Raw genomic sequence first — 23,209 nt, forward strand, 5'->3', positions numbered from 1 at the left:
TGCGTGTATTGCTATAAAACATATGCTAATAGTTTTTGTGCAAATAAAACTTACATTTCTTCATTCAAATATTTAGTATAGCCAATAACTACAGTGAGCATAGTTATGTGAATGAAATTAAGCATATAAAACAATTTGTTTTCCAATAAATGTAAGAAAGTTTTAAATAGCAAATTTTCTAGTGTATAAGACGCACTTTTTTTCTTTGAAAATAAGTCGGGAAAAAAAGGAGGTGCATCTTGTATGTCGATACTCAGTTTTTGATTGCATTAATTTCTGGAAATTTCCTCTTTTTTTGGAGTTATGTGATTTTTTTCTTGTTTCCTTGCGATGTGTGGGAATATTACAGTTATGGAGAGCTTAGTAAATGTGCATCTGGCATGAAAACTGCAATTTTTGCGAACGACTTTTAAGTGTGGGAAATTTCAACTGTTTGGTGTTTCTTAAGTTTGTTGGCAAATTATGGTTCAAAAACAATGTTGAAATTGCTGTAACAAAGCATGCAAGCTGGATGCAGGCTTCAAATTTTGAGGTTACACCATCAAGAAGAAGGGGAAGGCCTAACATTTGGAAAGTTTGTGAATGGGTCAAAGCATCTTGGGATGCTGTGAAAACAGAGGCAGAGGTTAAATCATGTATGAAGTGTGGCATTATTAATACACTGGATGGTACAGAGGACAATCTGTTGTATGAGGACTCGAATGCTGATTTAGGAGAGGTTTCGAGTGACTTTTCATTTAGCTATGGTGATGAGTGTTTAGGTTTTGATGAAGAAAATTAAAAGCTCTTCCCCAGATGAATTGTGGGTATAAATTGTGGTGTATTTATATTTAAAATACTGTAAATTCATTATAATGAAATGTGTATAAAAAAAGGGGGATGTGCCTTATGCGCCTGCAAATACGGTAATAAAGATATAAAAATATCCATTCACTTAAGAGAAACTTAAATTCATTTCCTGCAAAAATTTTAAAAGATCCTTTTAATATATTTAATGCAGCCTTTTCTTAATTAATAAGAAGTTAATATTGTTAATAACATATTTTATTTATATCGGCAATTCTGTCAATGTATACATGTTTTTCGAATGGCCTTTCATCGAATTTTACAAAATATGACTCGTATTCATAATATAAGTTTACAATGTCTCCTTCAGCCTCATGAAATTAAACAAAATATGCATTATTATTATAAAAAATTATAATGCTATCATATGCATTGAGATGAGCAGTGACTGGCAAGAGTTTTAAAGCTATTTATTAAATTTTAAATTACTTTAAAATTGAAAGAAAGCTCCAAATTTTTAAATAGGTACTAAACATTTTGATGATTGTTTGATTTACTATTTTGAAGCTTTATTATTTATCATTTATACTTTTATTATTTTTGAAACTCGGACGCTTCCAAACATATGAATTTATAATACTTACAATTCAGTAAAAACAAATACAAACTTAAAATTTTAGATTCTAAGCTTTCAAGACAGCTTCTGTACACAAAAGTACTCGCTGTTATACACTCATGTCCATAAATTAAGGATAATGCAAAATCAGGCAAAGGAAAAGTTAGAAGCAAAACAAATTTGACTTATTTGTAAAGCTTATTTATTAAACAAAAGGTAAAGAGCAAAAACAGATGCTATATGTTTGATATTATTAAAAAAATTAGCGATTTTTTTTCTCCCTGGAGCAAATTACAAAAAAAAAAAAAAAAAAAAAAAAAAACTTATTTACAAAAAACCAATATTACATGGTTGGTTTGATTGTTAATACATTGTATGTCTCCCAGACGATGCAATACAGTCCGTACAACGCCTAGGCATCTGAGTATCAAATTATCGATCTGATCTTGGGGGATATTACATCACTCAAAAAGCAATGCACTCCGAAGTTCCGGTAGACATGTAGAAGGAGGTTGACGGGCTGCAACTCGTCGGCCAAGCATGTCCCACACGTGTTCTACTGGTTCAAGTCTGGTGAGAATGCTGGCCAGTCTGTACGGGTGATATCCTCCGATTGAAGGCATTCGCTTACGATATTTGCACGGTGAGGACTGGCGTTGTCATCCATAAACAAACTGTGTGCCCATGGCACCCCGAAACAAATGTACATGTTGTTCCAGAATGACGTCCCGATAGATATGGCTTGTCATGATTCCAATTTGAACATGAAGGTCAGTTCTGGAACCCAGAATAATTCCACCCCAAACGAGCACTCCTACACCACCGTAACGGTGTCGTTCAATGATGCTTTCTTGGTGGTAACGAATACCTGGAGCTCTCCATATGAAAGTCCGGCGAGAATCAGACTGCAAGCTAAACCTGGACTCGTCGGAAAACATCACACAAGCCCACTGTTGCGGTGTCCACAGTGCATGCTCTCTACTCCAGGCTAACCGCAGGCGACAGTGAGTTGCAGTAAGTGGAACGCATCTGACAGGTCTACGAACATATAAACCAATCTGCCCTAAGCGTCTGTACACGGTCTGCCTTGAAATTGTCGTACCAGTGGCTGAAGAGAGCTGACGAGGCAGGTCTCAGGCTGTGCTCCACCTGTTTGTTTTGGCAGTAACTGCCAAATACCGGTCCTTATTCGGCGCTGTAACTCTGGGGCGACCTGTGCTGTAACGTCTACTCACATTACCATCATCTCCAGTATCGGAAATTGTGTTTGACATAATCGAAAGTTCCAACTTACTTTTATTAAATTGCTCTAATAGTCTAAAAGAAAATAATAAGCCGTATCCAATTAGAAGATTAAGGAACAACACAATCTGCAACATTAACTGAAATAGATTATTTTAGCTTAGCTTATACCGTCCGTTATACATTAAACGCGCATGCGTAAACGTATTATGCATATGCGTAAACGCATGCGCGGAAAATTTGTAGCTTTGAGGTCCGGATTATAGATCATTCCGGATTATGGATGTCCGGATTAAAGACTTTTGACTGCACTTTCTTCAATACATAACCCGAACAAAGAATCGAAATTGGAATTTATCTTTGTCTCGAACACTTTAAACTTATTCTTCAGCACTTCCAAATCACTTCTTTGGATATTTTTGTCGGCAACGTTTTGTTTTAACTTTGTTTTCAATGTATGTTTTTTCGCTGATATCTCCTTTAGTGACCTTTTAATTACCAAAAGTCAATAAACAAATAAAGAGCTTCAGAAAGAGGGATGGTACTTACTTTTTTGTTTCTACAGAACTTCAATCTGAAAGTATCCTATGTAATTCTTCATTTCACAAAACCGAAAGTAATATCACAGTCTCATAAACTTCATTAGCTGTTCCGGCTCTGACCGCCTAAACAATTAATTAAACAACGTTGAACAATTTAATTAATTGTAACAAATTGCCTCAGGCTCTTTTATAAGTATTAGTTTATGTTTTATAAAAATTTAGCAAATTTTTGATTAAGAAACATATTTTTAAGGCAAGCAGTGTAATTAATAAAACATTTGTATTTTAAGTGTGCAAGACAGTCTGTCTGAAATTGTAGCTTTTAAATACTTTTAGTCCAAAGTAGCATTAGCCCAAACATCTAATGATTGTCTGTAAATGAAAAAAATTGCCCGTTTGGACCTAATTTTTATCCTATAAAATCTGAGATTGTTTTCATTATTTATTTGAGGGGTACTGAACCCAAGGCTTGCATAACTTTTCAACCACAAGGTTTGTGCTTACATTATTTTCTTATTTTTTATAAAAAGTTTTAGAAAAGTATTTAAAATAAATGGATCTTATATCGAGTTAAAGAAAGTGCTTACAGATTGTATTTTTTAAATAAGCTAATTATCTTTAAGATAAATGCTATTATTTTTTTATGATGACAATAATAGGAAAATAAGGGGAATAAAGTCTCCTGAATATTTCTTTTTGCAGAGTTATTTATATTAAAATAAATTTCATAATCCTTAATTTTATTTGCATGAATTTCACATATTTCATAAAAAAAAACAGATGCATATTTGTATCCTATAAAATAATTTGTTAAAATTCTACAGGATATTTGAGTGGGCTTCCCAGACACTGTTATTTCATAAAATAACAAGCAAATATTTATATTGTATACATCAATGCCTTTAAAGATTACGTTATTTCATGTAATTGTAAGATACCTGTTTAAGTATTTATTCCATGCTAAAAGAAATTATTTGTAAATTAGGTGATATTAATTTCTTTAAAAGTAATTCATGGGTTCAGTGCAAATTGCATTTTATTTTATAGAAGAAATTTTGTTTCACAAACTTTTTGCATACACAAAGCTTTCGGTCGAAGGCTTCTTAGTATTTTTCGGTTTCGGCACGAAAATTGCCTACAGGTCGGCAGATAGTGTGGCTGGATACGAGGTTTTTATTTATGAACCTCGCGCTGTAACATCTTTCTCTATTGATTGCTATTTCCCTACTGCCAGTTGCCGCATTCATTCGAAACCATTTCGTATTTATCAAAATCTGACAAGAATATTCTGCGTGTCGTGATTTGGAAAGCCATCTTTCAATACGAAATAATCCGTAGATACACCTAGAAGATTAAAGGTGCCATTTAGTTGTTGAGTTATCGATGAAATGGTTTCATTTCATGGTTCTTGGACTATAGTTTAAGCCTAATTTTCTATCACGAATGAGGCCCACCAGCGGCCGAGCGGTGGAGTCGCCGAACGCTGGTAGTCGGTCCGAGGTTCGAATCCCAGGAACGGGCTGGGCGTTTTCGTGGTTTTCCCCATGTGTAACGTGTATACAAGCCAGTTTCCCTTAGAAAGTGCTCCACAAAGGCACAGGCAGATAGCCCTTGAGGCTTTGTCATAATCACACACAATCATGAATGATGCCTTTTCTTTGTCAAAATTTTATTGCAAATTTTTCATCTCTGGCAATTTCTAAATAGATAGATTCGATGCACTTTTAAAAAGTTTAAAAAGTATACCAGTATTTCAGTGGTAAATTAAAATTTAGAGCTATCTAAATTTATGTGCAGTCATAATTCACTTGCATTTAGAAGTATCTAAATTTATGTGATGTCAATTTATGATTTAAATGGATGTGTGTGCCAAGTTTGGTGCTTTTATGCATGTACTGTCACTGTGGTTTATTATGGTCTCGGTAATAAAATTGTACCTATTTTTGTTTATTATAGGAATGCGAAGCGCCCAAGAAGAGGATGTGAGCAAACAAGCCCTGTGGATGTGGAGGCTGAGAGGTAAGATACCAATTTTTTCTCTTGGCTTCTTTTTTTTTGTTATTGTTGCTTCTTTGTCTTTGAGTATGGTAGTAAAGTCATGCTGCGATAATGATGTTAATGTCACACTGCGACTTTTGTATAACTTCACAAAGTGACATAAATTTAATTGCTTTAAAGCAGCGGTTCTCAACCTTTTGACTAACACATACCATCTAAACAAAAATTTAAAAACCTTAGTACAACCAGTATAATTATTGTACATTTTATAATACTTATTCAGTTTCTCAATATAAATAGAAAAAATAAATGTTTTGTTATTTGCACAAGCTATTGGCTATCTGTATTAAATAGGCACACATAAAAAATATTAATTAAGAATTGGTTACCATTTTAATTATCAAAATTTAAGTTATATACTTAAATTTAGTGTAAAATTTGGGCCTGTTTAAGAGAGATCAATTTCTTTGTCTGGCCTTATTTCACTTAGCTTTAAGTGTGATCCACTTTTAATTTTATTCTGTATTTATTTTTCAAATAAAACATGGAAGAAAATCCTTGTTCACACAAATAGGTTGTGCGAAAAGGCAATAAAAATTTAGCTTTATTTGAAATGCCTTTAAATTCTTTTTTTCGGTGTAGCCAAAAGTTGTTATTTATGAAATCTTCAGTGGAAGTGCAATCACAGGAATTTTCTAACAATTGTTCTTTTTTTCTTCATAGAATTTTTGAACTTTGTTTCTTTGCCTACCACCTATTTTTTATCTTGTGTACCACCTGTTGAGAATTGCTGCTTTAAAGATCTGTGTGGGTGTCGCACAGTGTTACATTAGTTTAATCAGTATAATGTCGCAATAGCAGTATTTCAGACATCTCCTCCAGTAAAACTGATAACAGCAGAAAAGCGTTTTATTGATCCAGTAAGAAGTTACTCTTCCAGTTATTAAAATCTTACTGGAATCTTTGGAATTTTTTAATTATTGAATATAGTCATCACAATCATATCAGATTTCCTCAGTGATTATTGTTATATCTCATTGTATTGAAATTATATAACAGATGCGTTTATGATTAATTTACATTTTTATGTAAAGCTTTGCTCTCATAAATTGCTATAAAACTATATGCTCATAGTTTTTGTGTATCACTTTTGTGTACTTGCGTGTATTGCTATAAAACATATGCTAATAGTTTTTGTGCAAATAAAACTTACATTTCTTCATTCAAATATTTAGTATAGCCAATAACTACAGTGAGCATAGTTATGTGAATGAAATTAAGCATATAAAACAATTTGTTTTCCAATAAATGTAAGAAAGTTTTAAATAGCAAATTTTCTAGTGTATAAGACGCACTTTTTTTCTTTGAAAATAAGTCGGGAAAAAAAGGAGGTGCATCTTGTATGTCGATACTCAGTTTTTGATTGCATTAATTTCTGGAAATTTCCTCTTTTTTTGGAGTTATGTGATTTTTTTCTTGTTTCCTTGCGATGTGTGGGAATATTACAGTTACGGAGAGCTTAGTAAATGTGCATCTGGCATGAAAACTGCAATTTTTGCGAACGACTTTTAAGTGTGGGAAATTTCAACTGTTTGGTGTTTCTTAAGTTTGTTGGCAAATTATGGTTCAAAAACAATGTTGAAATTGCTGTAACAAAGCATGCAAGCTGGATGCAGGCTTCAAATTTTGAGGTTACACCATCAAGAAGAAGGGGAAGGCCTAACATTTGGAAAGTTTGTGAATGGGTCAAAGCATCTTGGGATGCTGTGAAAACAGAGGCAGAGGTTAAATCATGTATGAAGTGTGGCATTATTAATACACTGGATGGTACAGAGGACAATCTGTTGTATGAGGACTCGAATGCTGATTTAGGAGAGGTTTCAAGTGACTTTTCATTTAGCTATGGTGATGAGTGTTTAGGTTTTGATGAAGAAAATTAAAAGCTCTTCCCCAGATGAATTGTGGGTATAAATTGTGGTGTATTTATATTTAAAATACTGTAAATTCATTATAATGAAATGTGTATAAAAAAAGGGGGATGTGCCTTATGCGCCTGCAAATACGGTAATAAAGATATAAAAATATCCATTCACTTAAGAGAAACTTAAATTCATTTCCTGCAAAAATTTTAAAAGATCCTTTTAATATATTTAATGCAGCCTTTTCTTAATTAATAAGAAGTTAATATTGTTAATAACATATTTTATTTATATCGGCAATTCTGTCAATGTATACATGTTTTTCGAATGGCCTTTCATCGAATTTTACAAAATATGACTCGTATTCATAATATAAGTTTACAATGTCTCCTTCAGCCTCATGAAATTAAACAAAATATGCATTATTATTATAAAAAATTATAATGCTATTATATGCATTGAGATGAGCAGTGACTGGCAAGAGTTTTAAAGCTATTTATTAAATTTTAAATTACTTTAAAATTGAAAGAAAGCTCCAAATTTTTAAATAGGTACTAAACATTTTGATGATTGTTTGATTTACTATTTTGAAGCTTTATTATTTATCATTTATACTTTTATTATTTTTGAAACTCGGACGCTTCCAAACATATGAATTTATAATACTTACAATTCAGTAAAAACAAATACAAACTTAAAATTTTAGATTCTAAGCTTTCAAGACAGCTTCTGTACACAAAAGTACTCGCTGTTATACACTCATGTCCATAAATTAAGGATAATGCAAAATCAGGCAAAGGAAAAGTTAGAAGCAAAACAAATTTGACTTATTTGTAAAGCTTATTTATTAAACAAAAGGTAAAGAGCAAAAACAGATGCTATATGTTTGATATTATTAAAAAAATTAGCGATTTTTTTTCTCGCTGGAGCAAATTACCAAAAAAAAAAAAAAAACTTATTTACAAAAAACCAATATTACATGGTTGGTTTGATTGTTAATACATTGTATGTCTCCCAGACGATGCAATACAGTCCGTACAACGCCTAGGCATCTGAGTATCAAATTATCGATCTGATCTTGGGGGATATTACATCACTCAAAAAGCAATGCACTCCGAAGTTCCGGTAGACATGTAGAAGGAGGTTGACGGGCTGCAACTCGTCGGCCAAGCATGTCCCACACGTGTTCTACTGGTTCAAGTCTGGTGAGAATGCTGGCCAGTCTGTACGGGTGATATCCTCCGATTGAAGGCATTCGCTTACGATATTTGCACGGTGAGGACTGGCGTTGTCATCCATAAACAAACTGTGTGCCCATGGCACCCCGAAACAAATGTACATGTTGTTCCAGAATGACGTCCCGATAGATATGGCTTGTCATGATTCCAATTTGAACATGAAGGTCAGTTCTGGAACCCAGAATAATTCCACCCCAAACGAGCACTCCTACACCACCGTAACGGTGTCGTTCAATGATGCTTTCTTGGTGGTAACGAATACCTGGAGCTCTCCATATGAAAGTCCGGCGAGAATCAGACTGCAAGCTAAACCTGGACTCGTTGGAAAACATCACACAAGCCCACTGTTGCGGTGTCCACAGTGCATGCTCTCTACTCCAGGCTAACCGCAGGCGACAGTGAGTTGCAGTAAGTGGAACGCATCTGACAGGTCTACGAACATATAAACCAATCTGCCCTAAGCGTCTGTACACGGTCTGCCTTGAAATTGTCGTACCAGTGGCTGAAGAGAGCTGACGAGGCAGGTCTCAGGCTGTGCTCCACCTGTTTGTTTTGGCAGTAACTGCCAAATACCGGTCCTTATTCGGCGCTGTAACTCTGGGGCGACCTGTGCTGTAACGTCTACTCACATTACCATCATCTCCAGTATCGGAAATTGTGTTTGACATAATCGAAAGTTCCAACTTACTTTTATTAAATTGCTCTAATAGTCTAAAAGAAAATAATAAGCCGTATCCAATTAGAAGATTAAGGAACAACACAATCTGCAACATTAACTGAAATAGATTATTTTAGCTTAGCTTATACCGTCCGTTATACATTAAACGCGCATGCGTAAACGTATTATGCATATGCGTAAACGCATGCGCGGAAAATTTGTAGCTTTGAGGTCCGGATTATAGATCATTCCGGATTATGGATGTCCGGATTAAAGACTTTTGACTGCACTTTCTTCAATACATAACCCGAACAAAGAATCGAAATTGGAATTTATCTTTGTCTCGAACACTTTAAACTTATTCTTCAGCACTTCCAAATCACTTCTTTGGATATTTTTGTCGGCAACGTTTTGTTTTAACTTTGTTTTCAATGTATGTTTTTTCGCTGATATCTCCTTTAGTGACCTTTTAATTACCAAAAGTCAATAAACAAATAAAGAGCTTCAGAAAGAGGGATGGTACTTACTTTTTTGTTTCTACAGAACTTCAATCTGAAAGTATCCTATGTAATTCTTCATTTCACAAAACCGAAAGTAATATCACAGTCTCATAAACTTCATTAGCTGTTCCGGCTCTGACCGCCTAAACAATTAATTAAACAACGTTGAACAATTTAATTAATTGTAACAAATTGCCTCAGGCTCTTTTATAAGTATTAGTTTATGTTTTATAAAAATTTAGCAAATTTTTGATTAAGAAACATATTTTTAAGGCAAGCAGTGTAATTAATAAAACATTTGTATTTTAAGTGTGCAAGACAGTCTGTCTGAAATTGTAGCTTTTAAATACTTTTAGTCCAAAGTAGCATTAGCCCAAACATCTAATGATTGTCTGTAAATGAAAAAAATTGCCCGTTTGGACCTAATTTTTATCCTATAAAATCTGAGATTGTTTTCATTATTTATTTGAGGGGTACTGAACCCAAGGTTTGCATAACTTTTCAACCACAAGGTTTGTGCTTACATTATTTTCTTATTTTTTATAAAAAGTTTTAGAAAAGTATTTAAAATAAATGGATCTTATATCGAGTTAAAGAAAGTGCTTACAGATTGTATTTTTTAAATAAGCTAATTATCTTTAAGATAAATGCTATTATTTTTTTATGATGACAATAATAGGAAAATAAGGGGAATAAAGTCTCCTGAATATTTCTTTTTGCAGAGTTATTTATATTAAAATAAATTTCATAATCCTTAATTTTATTTGCATGAATTTCACATATTTCATAAAAAAAAACAGATGCATATTTGTATCCTATAAAATAATTTGTTAAAATTCTACAGGATATTTGAGTGGGCTTCCCAGACACTGTTATTTCATAAAATAACAAGCAAATATTTATATTGTATACATCAATGCCTTTAAAGATTACGTTATTTCATTTAATTGTAAGATACCTGTTTAAGTATTTATTCCATGCTAAAAGAAATTATTTGTAAATTAGGTGATATTAATTTCTTTAAAAGTAATTCATGGGTTCAGTGCAAATTGCATTTTATTTTATAGAAGAAATTTTGTTTCACAAACTTTTTGCATACACAAAGCTTTCGGTCGAAGGCTTCTTAGTATTTTTCGGTTTCGGCACGAAAATCGCCTACAGGTCGGCAGATAGTGTGGCTGGATACGAGGTTTTTATTTATGAACCTCACGCTGTAACATCTTTCTCTATTGATTGCTATTTCCCTACTGCCAGTTGCCGCATTCATTCGAAACCATTTCGTATTTATAAAATCTGACAAGAATATTCTGCGTGTCGTGATTTGGAAAGCCATCTTTCAATACGAAATAATCCGTAGATACACCTAGAAGATTAAAGGTGCCATTTAGTTGTTGAGTTATCGATGAAATGGTTTCATTTCATGGTTCTTGGACTATAGTTTAAGCCTAATTTTCTATCACGATTGAGGCCCACCAGCGGCCGAGCGGTGGAGTCGCCGAACGCTGGTAGTCGGTCCGAGGTTCGAATCCCAGGAACGGGCTGGGCGTTTTCGTGGTTTTCCCCATGTGTAACGTGTATACAAGCCAGTTTCCCTTAGAAAGTGCTCCACAAAGGCACAGGCAGATAGCCCTTGAGGCTTTGTCATAATCACACACAATCATGAATGATGCCTTTTCTTTGTCAAAATTTTATTGCAAATTTTTCATCTCTGGCAATTTCTAAATAGATAGATTCGATGCACTTTTAAAAAGTTTAAAAAGTATACCAGTATTTCAGTGGTAAATTAAAATTTAGAGCTATCTAAATTTATGTGCAGTCATAATTCACTTGCATTTAGAAGTATCTAAATTTATGTGATGTCAATTTATGATTTAAATGGATGTGTGTGCCAAGTTTGGTGCTTTTATGCATGTACTGTCACTGTGGTTTATTATGGTCTCGGTAATAAAATTGTACCTATTTTTGTTTATTATAGGAATGCGAAGCGCCCAAGAAGAGGATGTGAGCAAACAAGCCCTGTGGATGTGGAGGCTGAGAGGTAAGATACCAATTTTTTCTCTTGGCTTCTTTTTTTTGTTATTGTTGCTTCTTTGTCTTTGAGTATGGTAGTAAAGTCATGCTGCGATAATGATGTTAATGTCACACTGCGACTTTTGTATAACTTCACAAAGTGACATAAATTTAATTGCTTTAAAGCAGCGGTTCTCAACCTTTTGACTAACACATACCATCTAAACAAAAATTTAAAAACCTTAGTACAACCAGTATAATTATTGTACATTTTATAATACTTATTCAGTTTCTCAATATAAATAGAAAAAATAAATGTTTTGCCATTTGCACAAGCTATTGGCTATCTGTATTAAATAGGCACACATAAAAAATATTAATTAAGAATTGGTTACCATTTTAATTATCAAAATTTAAGTTATATACTTAAATTTAGTGTAAAATTTGGGCCTGTTTAAGAGAGATCAATTTCTTTGTCTGGCCTTATTTCACTTAGCTTTAAGTGTGATCCACTTTTAATTTTATTCTGTATTTATTTTTCAAATAAAACATGGAAGAAAATCCTTGTTCACACAAATAGGTTGTGCGAAAAGGCAATAAAAATTTAGCTTTATTTGAAATGCCTTTAAATTCTTTTTTTCGGTGTAGCCAAAAGTTATTTATGAAATCTTCAGTGGAAGTGCAATCACAGGAATTTTCTAACAATTGTTCTTTTTTTCTTCATAGAATTTTTGAACTTTGTTTCTTTGCCTACCACCTATTTTTTATCTTGTGTACCACCTGTTGAGAATTGCTGCTTTAAAGATCTGTGTGGGTGTCGCACAATGTTACATTAGTTTAATCAGTATAATGTCGCAATAGCAGTATTTCAGACATCTCCTCCAGTAAAACTGATAACAGCAGAAAAGCGTTTTATTGATCCAGTAAGAAGTTACTCTTCCAGTTATTAAAATCTTACTGGAATCTTTGGAATTTTTTAATTATTGAATATAGTCATCACAATCATATCAGATTTCCTCAGTGATTATTGTTATATCTCATTGTATTGAAATTATATAACAGATGCGTTTATGATTCATTTACATTTTTATGTAAAACTTTGCTCTCATAAATTGCTATAAAACTATATGCTCATAGTTTTTGTGTATCACTTTTGTGTACTTGCGTGTATTGCTATAAAATATATGCTAATAGTTTTTGTGCAAATAAAACTTACATTTCTTCATTCAAATATTTAGTATAGCCAATAACTACAGTGAGCATAGTTATGTGAATGAAATTAAGCATATAAAACAATTTGTTTTCCAATAAATGTAAGAAAGTTTTAAATAGCAAATTTTCTAGTGTATAAGACGCACTTTTTTTCTTTGAAAATAAGTCGGGAAAAAAAGGAGGTGCATCTTGTATGTCGATACTCAGTTTTTGATTGCATTAATTTCTGGAAATTTCCTCTTTTTTTGGAGTTATGTGATTTTTTTCTTGTTTCCTTGCGATGTGTGGGAATATTACAGTTATGGAGAGCTTAGTAAATGTGCATCTGGCATGAAAACTGCAATTTTTGCGAACGACTTTTAAGTGTGGGAAATTTCAACTGTTTGGTGTTTCTTAAGTTTGTTGGCAAATTATGGTTCAAAAACAATGTTGAAATTGCTGTAACAAAGCATGCAAGCTGGATGCAGGCTTCAAATTTTGAGGTTACACCATCAAGAAGAAGGGGAAGGCCTAACATTTGGAAAGTTTGTGAATGGGTCAAAGCATCTTGGGATGCTGTGAAAACAGAGGCAGAGGTTAAATCATGTATGAAGTGTGGCATTATTAATACACTGGATGGTACAGAGGACAATCTGTTGTATGAGGACTCGAATGCTGATTTAGGAGAGGTTTCAAGTGACTTTTCATTTAGCTATGGTGATGAGTGTTTAGGTTTTGATGAAGAAAATTAAAAGCTCTTCCCCAGATGAATTGTGGGTATAAATTGTGGTGTATTTATATTTAAAATACTGTAAATTCATTATAATGAAATGTGTATAAAAAAAGGGGGATGTGCCTTATGCGCCTGCAAATACGGTAATAAAGATATAAAAATATCCATTCACTTAAGAGAAACTTAAATTCATTTCCTGCAAAAATTTTAAAAGATCCTTTTAATATATTTAATGCAGCCTTTTCTTAATTAATAAGAAGTTAATATTGTTAATAACATATTTTATTTATATCGGCAATTCTGTCAATGTATACATGTTTTTCGAATGGCCTTTCATCGAATTTTACAAAATATGACTCGTATTCATAATATAAGTTTACAATGTCTCCTTCAGCCTCATGAAATTAAACAAAATATGCATTATTATTATAAAAAATTATAATGCTATTATATGCATTGAGATGAGCAGTGACTGGCAAGAGTTTTAAAGCTATTTATTAAATTTTAAATTACTTTAAAATTGAAAGAAAGCTCCAAATTTTTAAATAGGTACTAAACATTTTGATGATTGTTTGATTTACTATTTTGAAGCTTTATTATTTATCATTTATACTTTTATTATTTTTGAAACTCGGACGCTTCCAAACATATGAATTTATAATACTTACAATTCAGTAAAAACAAATACAAACTTAAAATTTTAGATTCTAAGCTTTCAAGACAGCTTCTGTACACAAAAGTACTCGCTGTTATACACTCATGTCCATAAATTAAGGATAATGCAAAATCAGGCAAAGGAAAAGTTAGAAGCAAAACAAATTTGACTTATTTGTAAAGCTTATTTATTAAACAAAAGGTAAAGAGCAAAAACAGATGCTATATGTTTGATATTATTAAAAAAATTAGCGATTTTTTTTCTCCCTGGAGCAAATTACCAAAAAAAAAAAAAAAAAAAAAAAAAAAAAAAAAAAACTTATTTACAAAAAACCAATATTACATGGTTGATTTGATTGTTAATACATTGTATGTCTCCCAGACGATGCAATACAGTCCGTACAACGCCTAGGCATCTGAGTATCAAATTATCGATCTGATCTTGGGGGATATTACATCACTCAAAAAGCAATGCACTCCGAAGTTCCGGTAGACATGTAGAAGGAGGTTGACGGGCTGCAACTCGTCGGCCAAGCATGTCCCACACGTGTTCTACTGGTTCAAGTCTGGTGAGAATGCTGGCCAGTCTGTACGGGTGATATCCTCCGATTGAAGGCATTCGCTTACGATATTTGCACGGTGAGGACTGGCGTTGTCATCCATAAACAAACTGTGTGCCCATGGCACCCCGAAACAAATGTACATGTTGTTCCAGAATGACGTCCCGATAGATATGGCTTGTCATGATTCCAATTTGAACATGAAGGTCAGTTCTGGAACCCAGAATAATTCCACCCCAAACGAGCACTCCTACACCACCGTAACGGTGTCGTTCAATGATGCTTTCTTGGTGGTAACGAATACCTGGAGCTCTCCATATGAAAGTCCGGCGAGAATCAGACTGCAAGCTAAACCTGGACTCGTCGGAAAACATCACACAAGCCCACTGTTGCGGTGTCCACAGTGCATGCTCTCTACTCCAGGCTAACCGCAGGCGACAGTGAGTTGCAGTAAGTGGAACGCATCTGACAGGTCTACGAACATATAAACCAATCTGCCCTAAGCGTCTGTACACGGTCTGCCTTGAAATTGTCGTACCAGTGGCTGAAGAGAGCTGACGAGGCAGGTCTCAGGCTGTGCTCCACCTGTTTGTTTTGGCAGTAACTGCCAAATACCGGTCCTTATTCGGCGCTGTAACTCTGGGGCGACCTGTGCTGTAACGTCTACTCACATTACCATCATCTCCAGTATCGGAAATTGTGTTTGACATAATCGAAAGTTCCAACTTACTTTTATTAAATTGCTCTAATAGTCTAAAAGAAAATAATAAGCCGTATCCAATTAGAAGATTAAGGAACAACACAATCTGCAACATTAACTGAAATAGATTATTTTAGCTTAGCTTATACCGTCCGTTATACATTAAACGCGCATGCGTAAACGTATTATGCATATGCGTAAACGCATGCGCGGAAAATTTGTAGCTTTGAGGTCCGGATTATGGATGTCCGGATTAAAGACTTTTGACTGCACTTTCTTCAATACATAACCCGAACAAAGAATCGAAATTGGAATTTATCTTTGTCTCGAACACTTTAAACTTATTCTTCAGCACTTCCAAATCACTTCTTTGGATATTTTTGTCGGCAACGTTTTGTTTTAACTTTGTTTTCAATGTATGTTTTTTCGCTGATATCTCCTTTAGTGACCTTTTAATTACCAAAAGTCAATAAACAAATAAAGAGCTTCAGAAAGAGGGATGGTACTTACTTTTTTGTTTCTACAGAACTTCAATCTGAAAGTATCCTATGTAATTCTTCATTTCACAAAACCGAAAGTAATATCACAGTCTCATAAACTTCATTAGCTGTTCCGGCTCTGACCGCCTAAACAATTAATTAAACAACGTTGAACAATTTAATTAATTGTAACAAATTGCCTCAGGCTCTTTTATAAGTATTAGTTTATGTTTTATAAAAATTTAGCAAATTTTTGATTAAGAAACATATTTTTAAGGCAAGCAGTGTAATTAATAAAACATTTGTATTTTAAGTGTGCAAGACAGTCTGTCTGAAATTGTAGCTTTTAAATACTTTTAGTCCAAAGTAGCATTAGCCCAAACATCTAATGATTGTCTGTAAATGAAAAAAATTGCCCGTTTGGACCTAATTTTTATCCTATAAAATCTGAGATTGTTTTCATTATTTATTTGAGGGGTACTGAACCCAAGGTTTGCATAACTTTTCAACCACAAGGTTTGTGCTTACATTATTTTCTTATTTTTTATAAAAAGTTTTAGAAAAGTATTTAAAATAAATGGATCTTATATCGAGTTAAAGAAAGTGCTTACAGATTGTATTTTTTAAATAAGCTAATTATCTTTAAGATAAATGCTATTATTTTTTTATGATGACAATAATAGGAAAATAAGGGGAATAAAGTCTCCTGAATATTTCTTTTTGCAGAGTTATTTATATTAAAATAAATTTCATAATCCTTAATTTTATTTGCATGAATTTCACATATTTCATAAAAAAAAACAGATGCATATTTGTATCCTATAAAATAATTTGTTAAAATTCTACAGGATATTTGAGTGGGCTTCCCAGACACTGTTATTTCATAAAATAACAAGCAAATATTTATATTGTATACATCAATGCCTTTAAAGATTACGTTATTTCATTTAATTGTAAGATACCTGTTTAAGTATTTATTCCATGCTAAAAGAAATTATTTGTAAATTAGGTGATATTAATTTCTTTAAAAGTAATTCATGGGTTCAGTGCAAATTGCATTTTATTTTATAGAAGAAATTTTGTTTCACAAACTTTTTGCATACACAAAGCTTTCGGTCGAAGGCTTCTTAGTATTTTTCGGTTTCGGCACGAAAATCGCCTACAGGTCGGCAGATAGTGTGGCTGGATACGAGGTTTTTATTTATGAACCTCGCGCTGTAACATCTTTCTCTATTGATTGCTATTTCCCTACTGCCAGTTGCCGCATTCATTCGAAACCATTTCGTATTTATCAAAATCTGACAAGAATATTCTGCGTGTCGTGATTTGGAAAGCCATCTTTCAATACGAAATAATCCGTAGATACACCTAGAAGATTAAAGGTGCCATTTAGTTGTTGAGTTATCGATGAAATGGTTTCATTTCATGGTTCTTGGACTATAGTTTAAGCCTAATTTTCTATCACGAATGAGGCCCACCAGCGGCCGAGCGGTGGAGTCGCCGAACGCTGGTAGTCGGTCCGAGGTTCGAATCCCAGGAACGGGCTGGGCGTTTTCGTGGTTTTCCCCATGTGTAACGTGTATACAAGCCAGTTTCCCTTAGAAAGTGCTCCACAAAGGCACAGGCAGATAGCCCTTGAGGCTTTGTCATAATCACACACAATCATGAATGATGCCTTTTCTTTGTCAAAATTTTATTGCAAATTTTTCATCTCTGGCAATTTCTAAATAGATAGATTCGATGCACTTTTAAAAAGTTTAAAAAGTATACCAGTATTTCAGTGGTAAATTAAAATTTAGAGCTATCTAAATTTATGTGCAGTCATAATTCACTTGCATTTAGAAGTATCTAAATTTATGTGATGTCAATTTATGATTTAAATGGATGTGTGTGCCAAGTTTGGTGCTTTTATGCATGTACTGTCACTGTGGTTTATTATGGTCTCGGTAATAAAATTGTACCTATTTTTGTTTATTATAGGAATGCGAAGCGCCCAAGAAGAGGATGTGAGCAAACAAGCCCTGTGGATGTGGAGGCTGAGAGGTAAGATACCAATTTTTTCTCTTGGCTTCTTTTTTTTGTTATTGTTGCTTCTTTGTCTTTGAGTATGGTAGTAAAGTCATGCTGCGATAATGATGTTAATGTCACACTGCGACTTTTGTATAACTTCACAAAGTGACATAAATTTAATTGCTTTAAAGCAGCGGTTCTCAACCTTTTGACTAACACATACCATCTAAACAAAAATTTAAAAACCTTAGTACAACCAGTATAATTATTGTACATTTTATAATACTTATTCAGTTTCTCAATATAAATAGAAAAAATAAATGTTTTGCCATTTGCACAAGCTATTGGCTATCTGTATTAAATAGGCACACATAAAAAATATTAATTAAGAATTGGTTACCATTTTAATTATCAAAATTTAAGTTATATACTTAAATTTAGTGTAAAATTTGGGCCTGTTTAAGAGAGATCAATTTCTTTGTCTGGCCTTATTTCACTTAGCTTTAAGTGTGATCCATTTTTAATTTTATTCTGTATTTATTTTTCAAATAAAACATGGAAGAAAATCCTTGTTCACACAAATAGGTTGTGCGAAAAGGCAATAAAAATTTAGCTTTATTTGAAATGCCTTTAAATTCTTTTTTTCGGTGTAGCCAAAAGTTATTTATGAAATCTTCAGTGGAAGTGCAATCACAGGAATTTTCTAACAATTGTTCTTTTTTTCTTCATAGAATTTTTGAACTTTGTTTCTTTGCCTACCACCTATTTTTTATCTTGTGTACCACCTGTTGAGAATTGCTGCTTTAAAGATCTGTGTGGGTGTCGCACAATGTTACATTAGTTTAATCAGTATAATGTCGCAATAGCAGTATTTCAGACATCTCCTCCAGTAAAACTGATAACAGCAGAAAAGCGTTTTATTGATCCAGTAAGAAGTTACTCTTCCAGTTATTAAAATCTTACTGGAATCTTTGGAATTTTTTAATTATTGAATATAGTCATCACAATCATATCAGATTTCCTCAGTGATTATTGTTATATCTCATTGTATTGAAATTATATAACAGATGCGTTTATGATTCATTTACATTTTTATGTAAAACTTTGCTCTCATAAATTGCTATAAAACTATATGCTCATAGTTTTTGTGTATCACTTTTGTGTACTTGCGTGTATTGCTATAAAACATATGCTAATAGTTTTTGTGCAAATAAAACTTACATTTCTTCATTCAAATATTTAGTATAGCCAATAACTACAGTGAGCATAGTTATGTGAATGAAATTAAGCATATAAAACAATTTGTTTTCCAATAAATGTAAGAAAGTTTTAAATAGCAAATTTTCTAGTGTATAAGACGCACTTTTTTTCTTTGAAAATAAGTCGGGAAAAAAAGGAGGTGCATCTTGTATGTCGATACTCAGTTTTTGATTGCATTAATTTCTGGAAATTTCCTCTTTTTTTGGAGTTATGTGATTTTTTTCTTGTTTCCTTGCGATGTGTGGGAATATTACAGTTATGGAGAGCTTAGTAAATGTGCATCTGGCATGAAAACTGCAATTTTTGCGAACGACTTTTAAGTGTGGGAAATTTCAACTGTTTGGTGTTTCTTAAGTTTGTTGGCAAATTATGGTTCAAAAACAATGTTGAAATTGCTGTAACAAAGCATGCAAGCTGGATGCAGGCTTCAAATTTTGAGGTTACACCATCAAGAAGAAGGGGAAGGCCTAACATTTGGAAAGTTTGTGAATGGGTCAAAGCATCTTGGGATGCTGTGAAAACAGAGGCAGAGGTTAAATCATGTATGAAGTGTGGCATTATTAATACACTGGATGGTACAGAGGACAATCTGTTGTATGAGGACTCGAATGCTGATTTAGGAGAGGTTTCAAGTGACTTTTCATTTAGCTATGGTGATGAGTGTTTAGGTTTTGATGAAGAAAATTAAAAGCTCTTCCCCAGATGAATTGTGGGTATAAATTGTGGTGTATTTATATTTAAAATACTGTAAATTCATTATAATGAAATGTGTATAAAAAAAGGGGGATGTGCCTTATGCGCCTGCAAATACGGTAATAAAGATATAAAAATATCCATTCACTTAAGAGAAACTTAAATTCATTTCCTGCAAAAATTTTAAAAGATCCTTTTAATATATTTAATGCAGCCTTTTCTTAATTAATAAGAAGTTAATATTGTTAATAACATATTTTATTTATATCGGCAATTCTGTCAATGTATACATGTTTTTCGAATGGCCTTTCATCGAATTTTACAAAATATGACTCGTATTCATAATATAAGTTTACAATGTCTCCTTCAGCCTCATGAAATTAAACAAAATATGCATTATTATTATAAAAAATTATAATGCTATTATATGCATTGAGATGAGCAGTGACTGGCAAGAGTTTTAAAGCTATTTATTAAATTTTAAATTACTTTAAAATTGAAAGAAAGCTCCAAATTTTTAAATAGGTACTAAACATTTTGATGATTGTTTGATTTACTATTTTGAAGCTTTATTATTTATCATTTATACTTTTATTATTTTTGAAACTCGGACGCTTCCAAACATATGAATTTATAATACTTACAATTCAGTAAAAACAAATACAAACTTAAAATTTTAGATTCTAAGCTTTCAAGACAGCTTCTGTACACAAAAGTACTCGCTGTTATACACTCATGTCCATAAATTAAGGATAATGCAAAATCAGGCAAAGGAAAAGTTAGAAGCAAAACAAATTTGACTTATTTGTAAAGCTTATTTGTTAAACAAAAGGTAAAGAGCAAAAACAGATGCTATATGTTTGATATTATTAAAAAAATTAGCGATTTTTTTCTCCCTGGAGCAAATTACCAAAAAAAAAAAAAAAAAAAAAAAAAAAAAAAACTTATTTACAAAAAACCAATATTACATGGTTGGTTTGATTGTTAATACATTGTATGTCTCCCAGACGATGCAATACAGTCCGTACAACGCCTAGGCATCTGAGTATCAAATTATCGATCTGATCTTGGGGGATATTACATCACTCAAAAAGCAATGCACTCCGAAGTTCCGGTAGACATGTAGAAGGAGGTTGACGGGCTGCAACTCGTCGGCCAAGCATGTCCCACACGTGTTCTACTGGTTCAAGTCTGGTGAGAATGCTGGCCAGTCTGTACGGGTGATATCCTCCGATTGAAGGCATTCGCTTACGATATTTGCACGGTGAGGACTGGCGTTGTCATCCATAAACAAACTGTGTGCCCATGGCACCCCGAAACAAATGTACATGTTGTTCCAGAATGACGTCCCGATAGATATGGCTTGTCATGATTCCAATTTGAACATGAAGGTCAGTTCTGGAACCCAGAATAATTCCACCCCAAACGAGCACTCCTACACCACCGTAACGGTGTCGTTCAATGATGCTTTCTTGGTGGTAACGAATACCTGGAGCTCTCCATATGAAAGTCCGGCGAGAATCAGACTGCAAGCTAAACCTGGACTCGTCGGAAAACATCACACAAGCCCACTGTTGCGGTGTCCACAGTGCATGCTCTCTACTCCAGGCTAACCGCAGGCGACAGTGAGTTGCAGTAAGTGGAACGCATCTGACAGGTCTACGAACATATAAACCAATCTGCCCTAAGCGTCTGTACACGGTCTGCCTTGAAATTGTCGTACCAGTGGCTGAAGAGAGCTGACGAGGCAGGTCTCAGGCTGTGCTCCACCTGTTTGTTTTGGCAGTAACTGCCAAATACCGGTCCTTATTCGGCGCTGTAACTCTGGGGCGACCTGTGCTGTAACGTCTACTCACATTACCATCATCTCCAGTATCGGAAATTGTGTTTGACATAATCGAAAGTTCCAACTTACTTTTATTAAATTGCTCTAATAGTCTAAAAGAAAATAATAAGCCGTATCCAATTAGAAGATTAAGGAACAACACAATCTGCAACATTAACTGAAATAGATTATTTTAGCTTAGCTTATACCGTCCGTTATACATTAAACGCGCATGCGTAAACGTATTATGCATATGCGTAAACGCATGCGCGGAAAATTTGTAGCTTTGAGGTCCGGATTATAGATCATTCCGGATTATGGATGTCCGGATTAAAGACTTTTGACTGCACTTTCTTCAATACATAACCCGAACAAAGAATCGAAATTGGAATTTATCTTTGTCTCGAACACTTTAAACTTATTCTTCAGCACTTCCAAATCACTTCTTTGGATATTTTTGTCGGCAACGTTTTGTTTTAACTTTGTTTTCAATGTATGTTTTTTCGCTGATATCTCCTTTAGTGACCTTTTAATTACCAAAAGTCAATAAACAAATAAAGAGCTTCAGAAAGAGGGATGGTACTTACTTTTTTGTTTCTACAGAACTTCAATCTGAAAGTATCCTATGTAATTCTTCATTTCACAAAACCGAAAGTAATATCACAGTCTCATAAACTTCATTAGCTGTTCCGGCTCTGACCGCCTAAACAATTAATTAAACAACGTTGAACAATTTAATTAATTGTAACAAATTGCCTCAGGCTCTTTTATAAGTATTAGTTTATGTTTTATAAAAATTTAGCAAATTTTTGATTAAGAAACATATTTTTAAGGCAAGCAGTGTAATTAATAAAACATTTGTATTTTAAGTGTGCAAGACAGTCTGTCTGAAATTGTAGCTTTTAAATACTTTTAGTCCAAAGTAGCATTAGCCCAAACATCTAATGATTGTCTGTAAATGAAAAAAATTGCCCGTTTGGACCTAATTTTTATCCTATAAAATCTGAGATTGTTTTCATTATTTATTTGAGGGGTACTGAACCCAAGGTTTGCATAACTTTTCAACCACAAGGTTTGTGCTTACATTATTTTCTTATTTTTTATAAAAAGTTTTAGAAAAGTATTTAAAATAAATGGATCTTATATCGAGTTAAAGAAAGTGCTTACAGATTGTATTTTTTAAATAAGCTAATTATCTTTAAGATAAATGCTATTATTTTTTTATGATGACAATAATAGGAAAATAAGGGGAATAAAGTCTCCTGAATATTTCTTTTTGCAGAGTTATTTATATTAAAATAAATTTCATAATCCTTAATTTTATTTGCATGAATTTCACATATTTCATAAAAAAAAACAGATGCATATTTGTATCCTATAAAATAATTTGTTAAAATTCTACAGGATATTTGAGTGGGCTTCCCAGACACTGTTATTTCATAAAATAACAAGCAAATATTTATATTGTATACATCAATGCCTTTAAAGATTACGTTATTTCATTTAATTGTAAGATACCTGTTTAAGTATTTATTCCATGCTAAAAGAAATTATTTGTAAATTAGGTGATATTAATTTCTTTAAAAGTAATTCAT

The 23,209-nt window shown here is 33.1% G+C and overlaps 1 protein-coding gene and 1 long non-coding RNA gene across 5 annotated transcripts in view; one reads left to right on the plus strand and one right to left on the minus strand.

Moving 5' to 3' along the window:
- Positions 1-23,209, minus strand: part of LOC146995195 (uncharacterized) — a 567,507-nt gene that overhangs the window by 59,063 nt on the left and 485,235 nt on the right. The gene's annotated exons all lie outside the window — the stretch shown is intronic.
- LOC146995196 (uncharacterized) overlaps positions 1-23,209 on the plus strand; it is a 118,972-nt gene that overhangs the window by 55,457 nt on the left and 40,306 nt on the right. The window contains exon 2 of the mRNA XM_085825837.1: positions 11,475-11,537. Within this exon, the coding sequence (XP_085681963.1) occupies positions 11,477-11,537 (61 nt within the window). The 5' untranslated portion in view covers positions 11,475-11,476. The remainder of the gene's footprint in view (positions 1-11,474; positions 11,538-23,209) is intronic.

Source organism: Stegodyphus dumicola, chromosome 10 (assembly GCF_044657685.1).
Source record: "Stegodyphus dumicola isolate Sdum_Otavi_A_Nest chromosome 10, ASM4465768v1".
NCBI lineage: Eukaryota > Metazoa > Arthropoda > Arachnida > Araneae > Eresidae > Stegodyphus > Stegodyphus dumicola.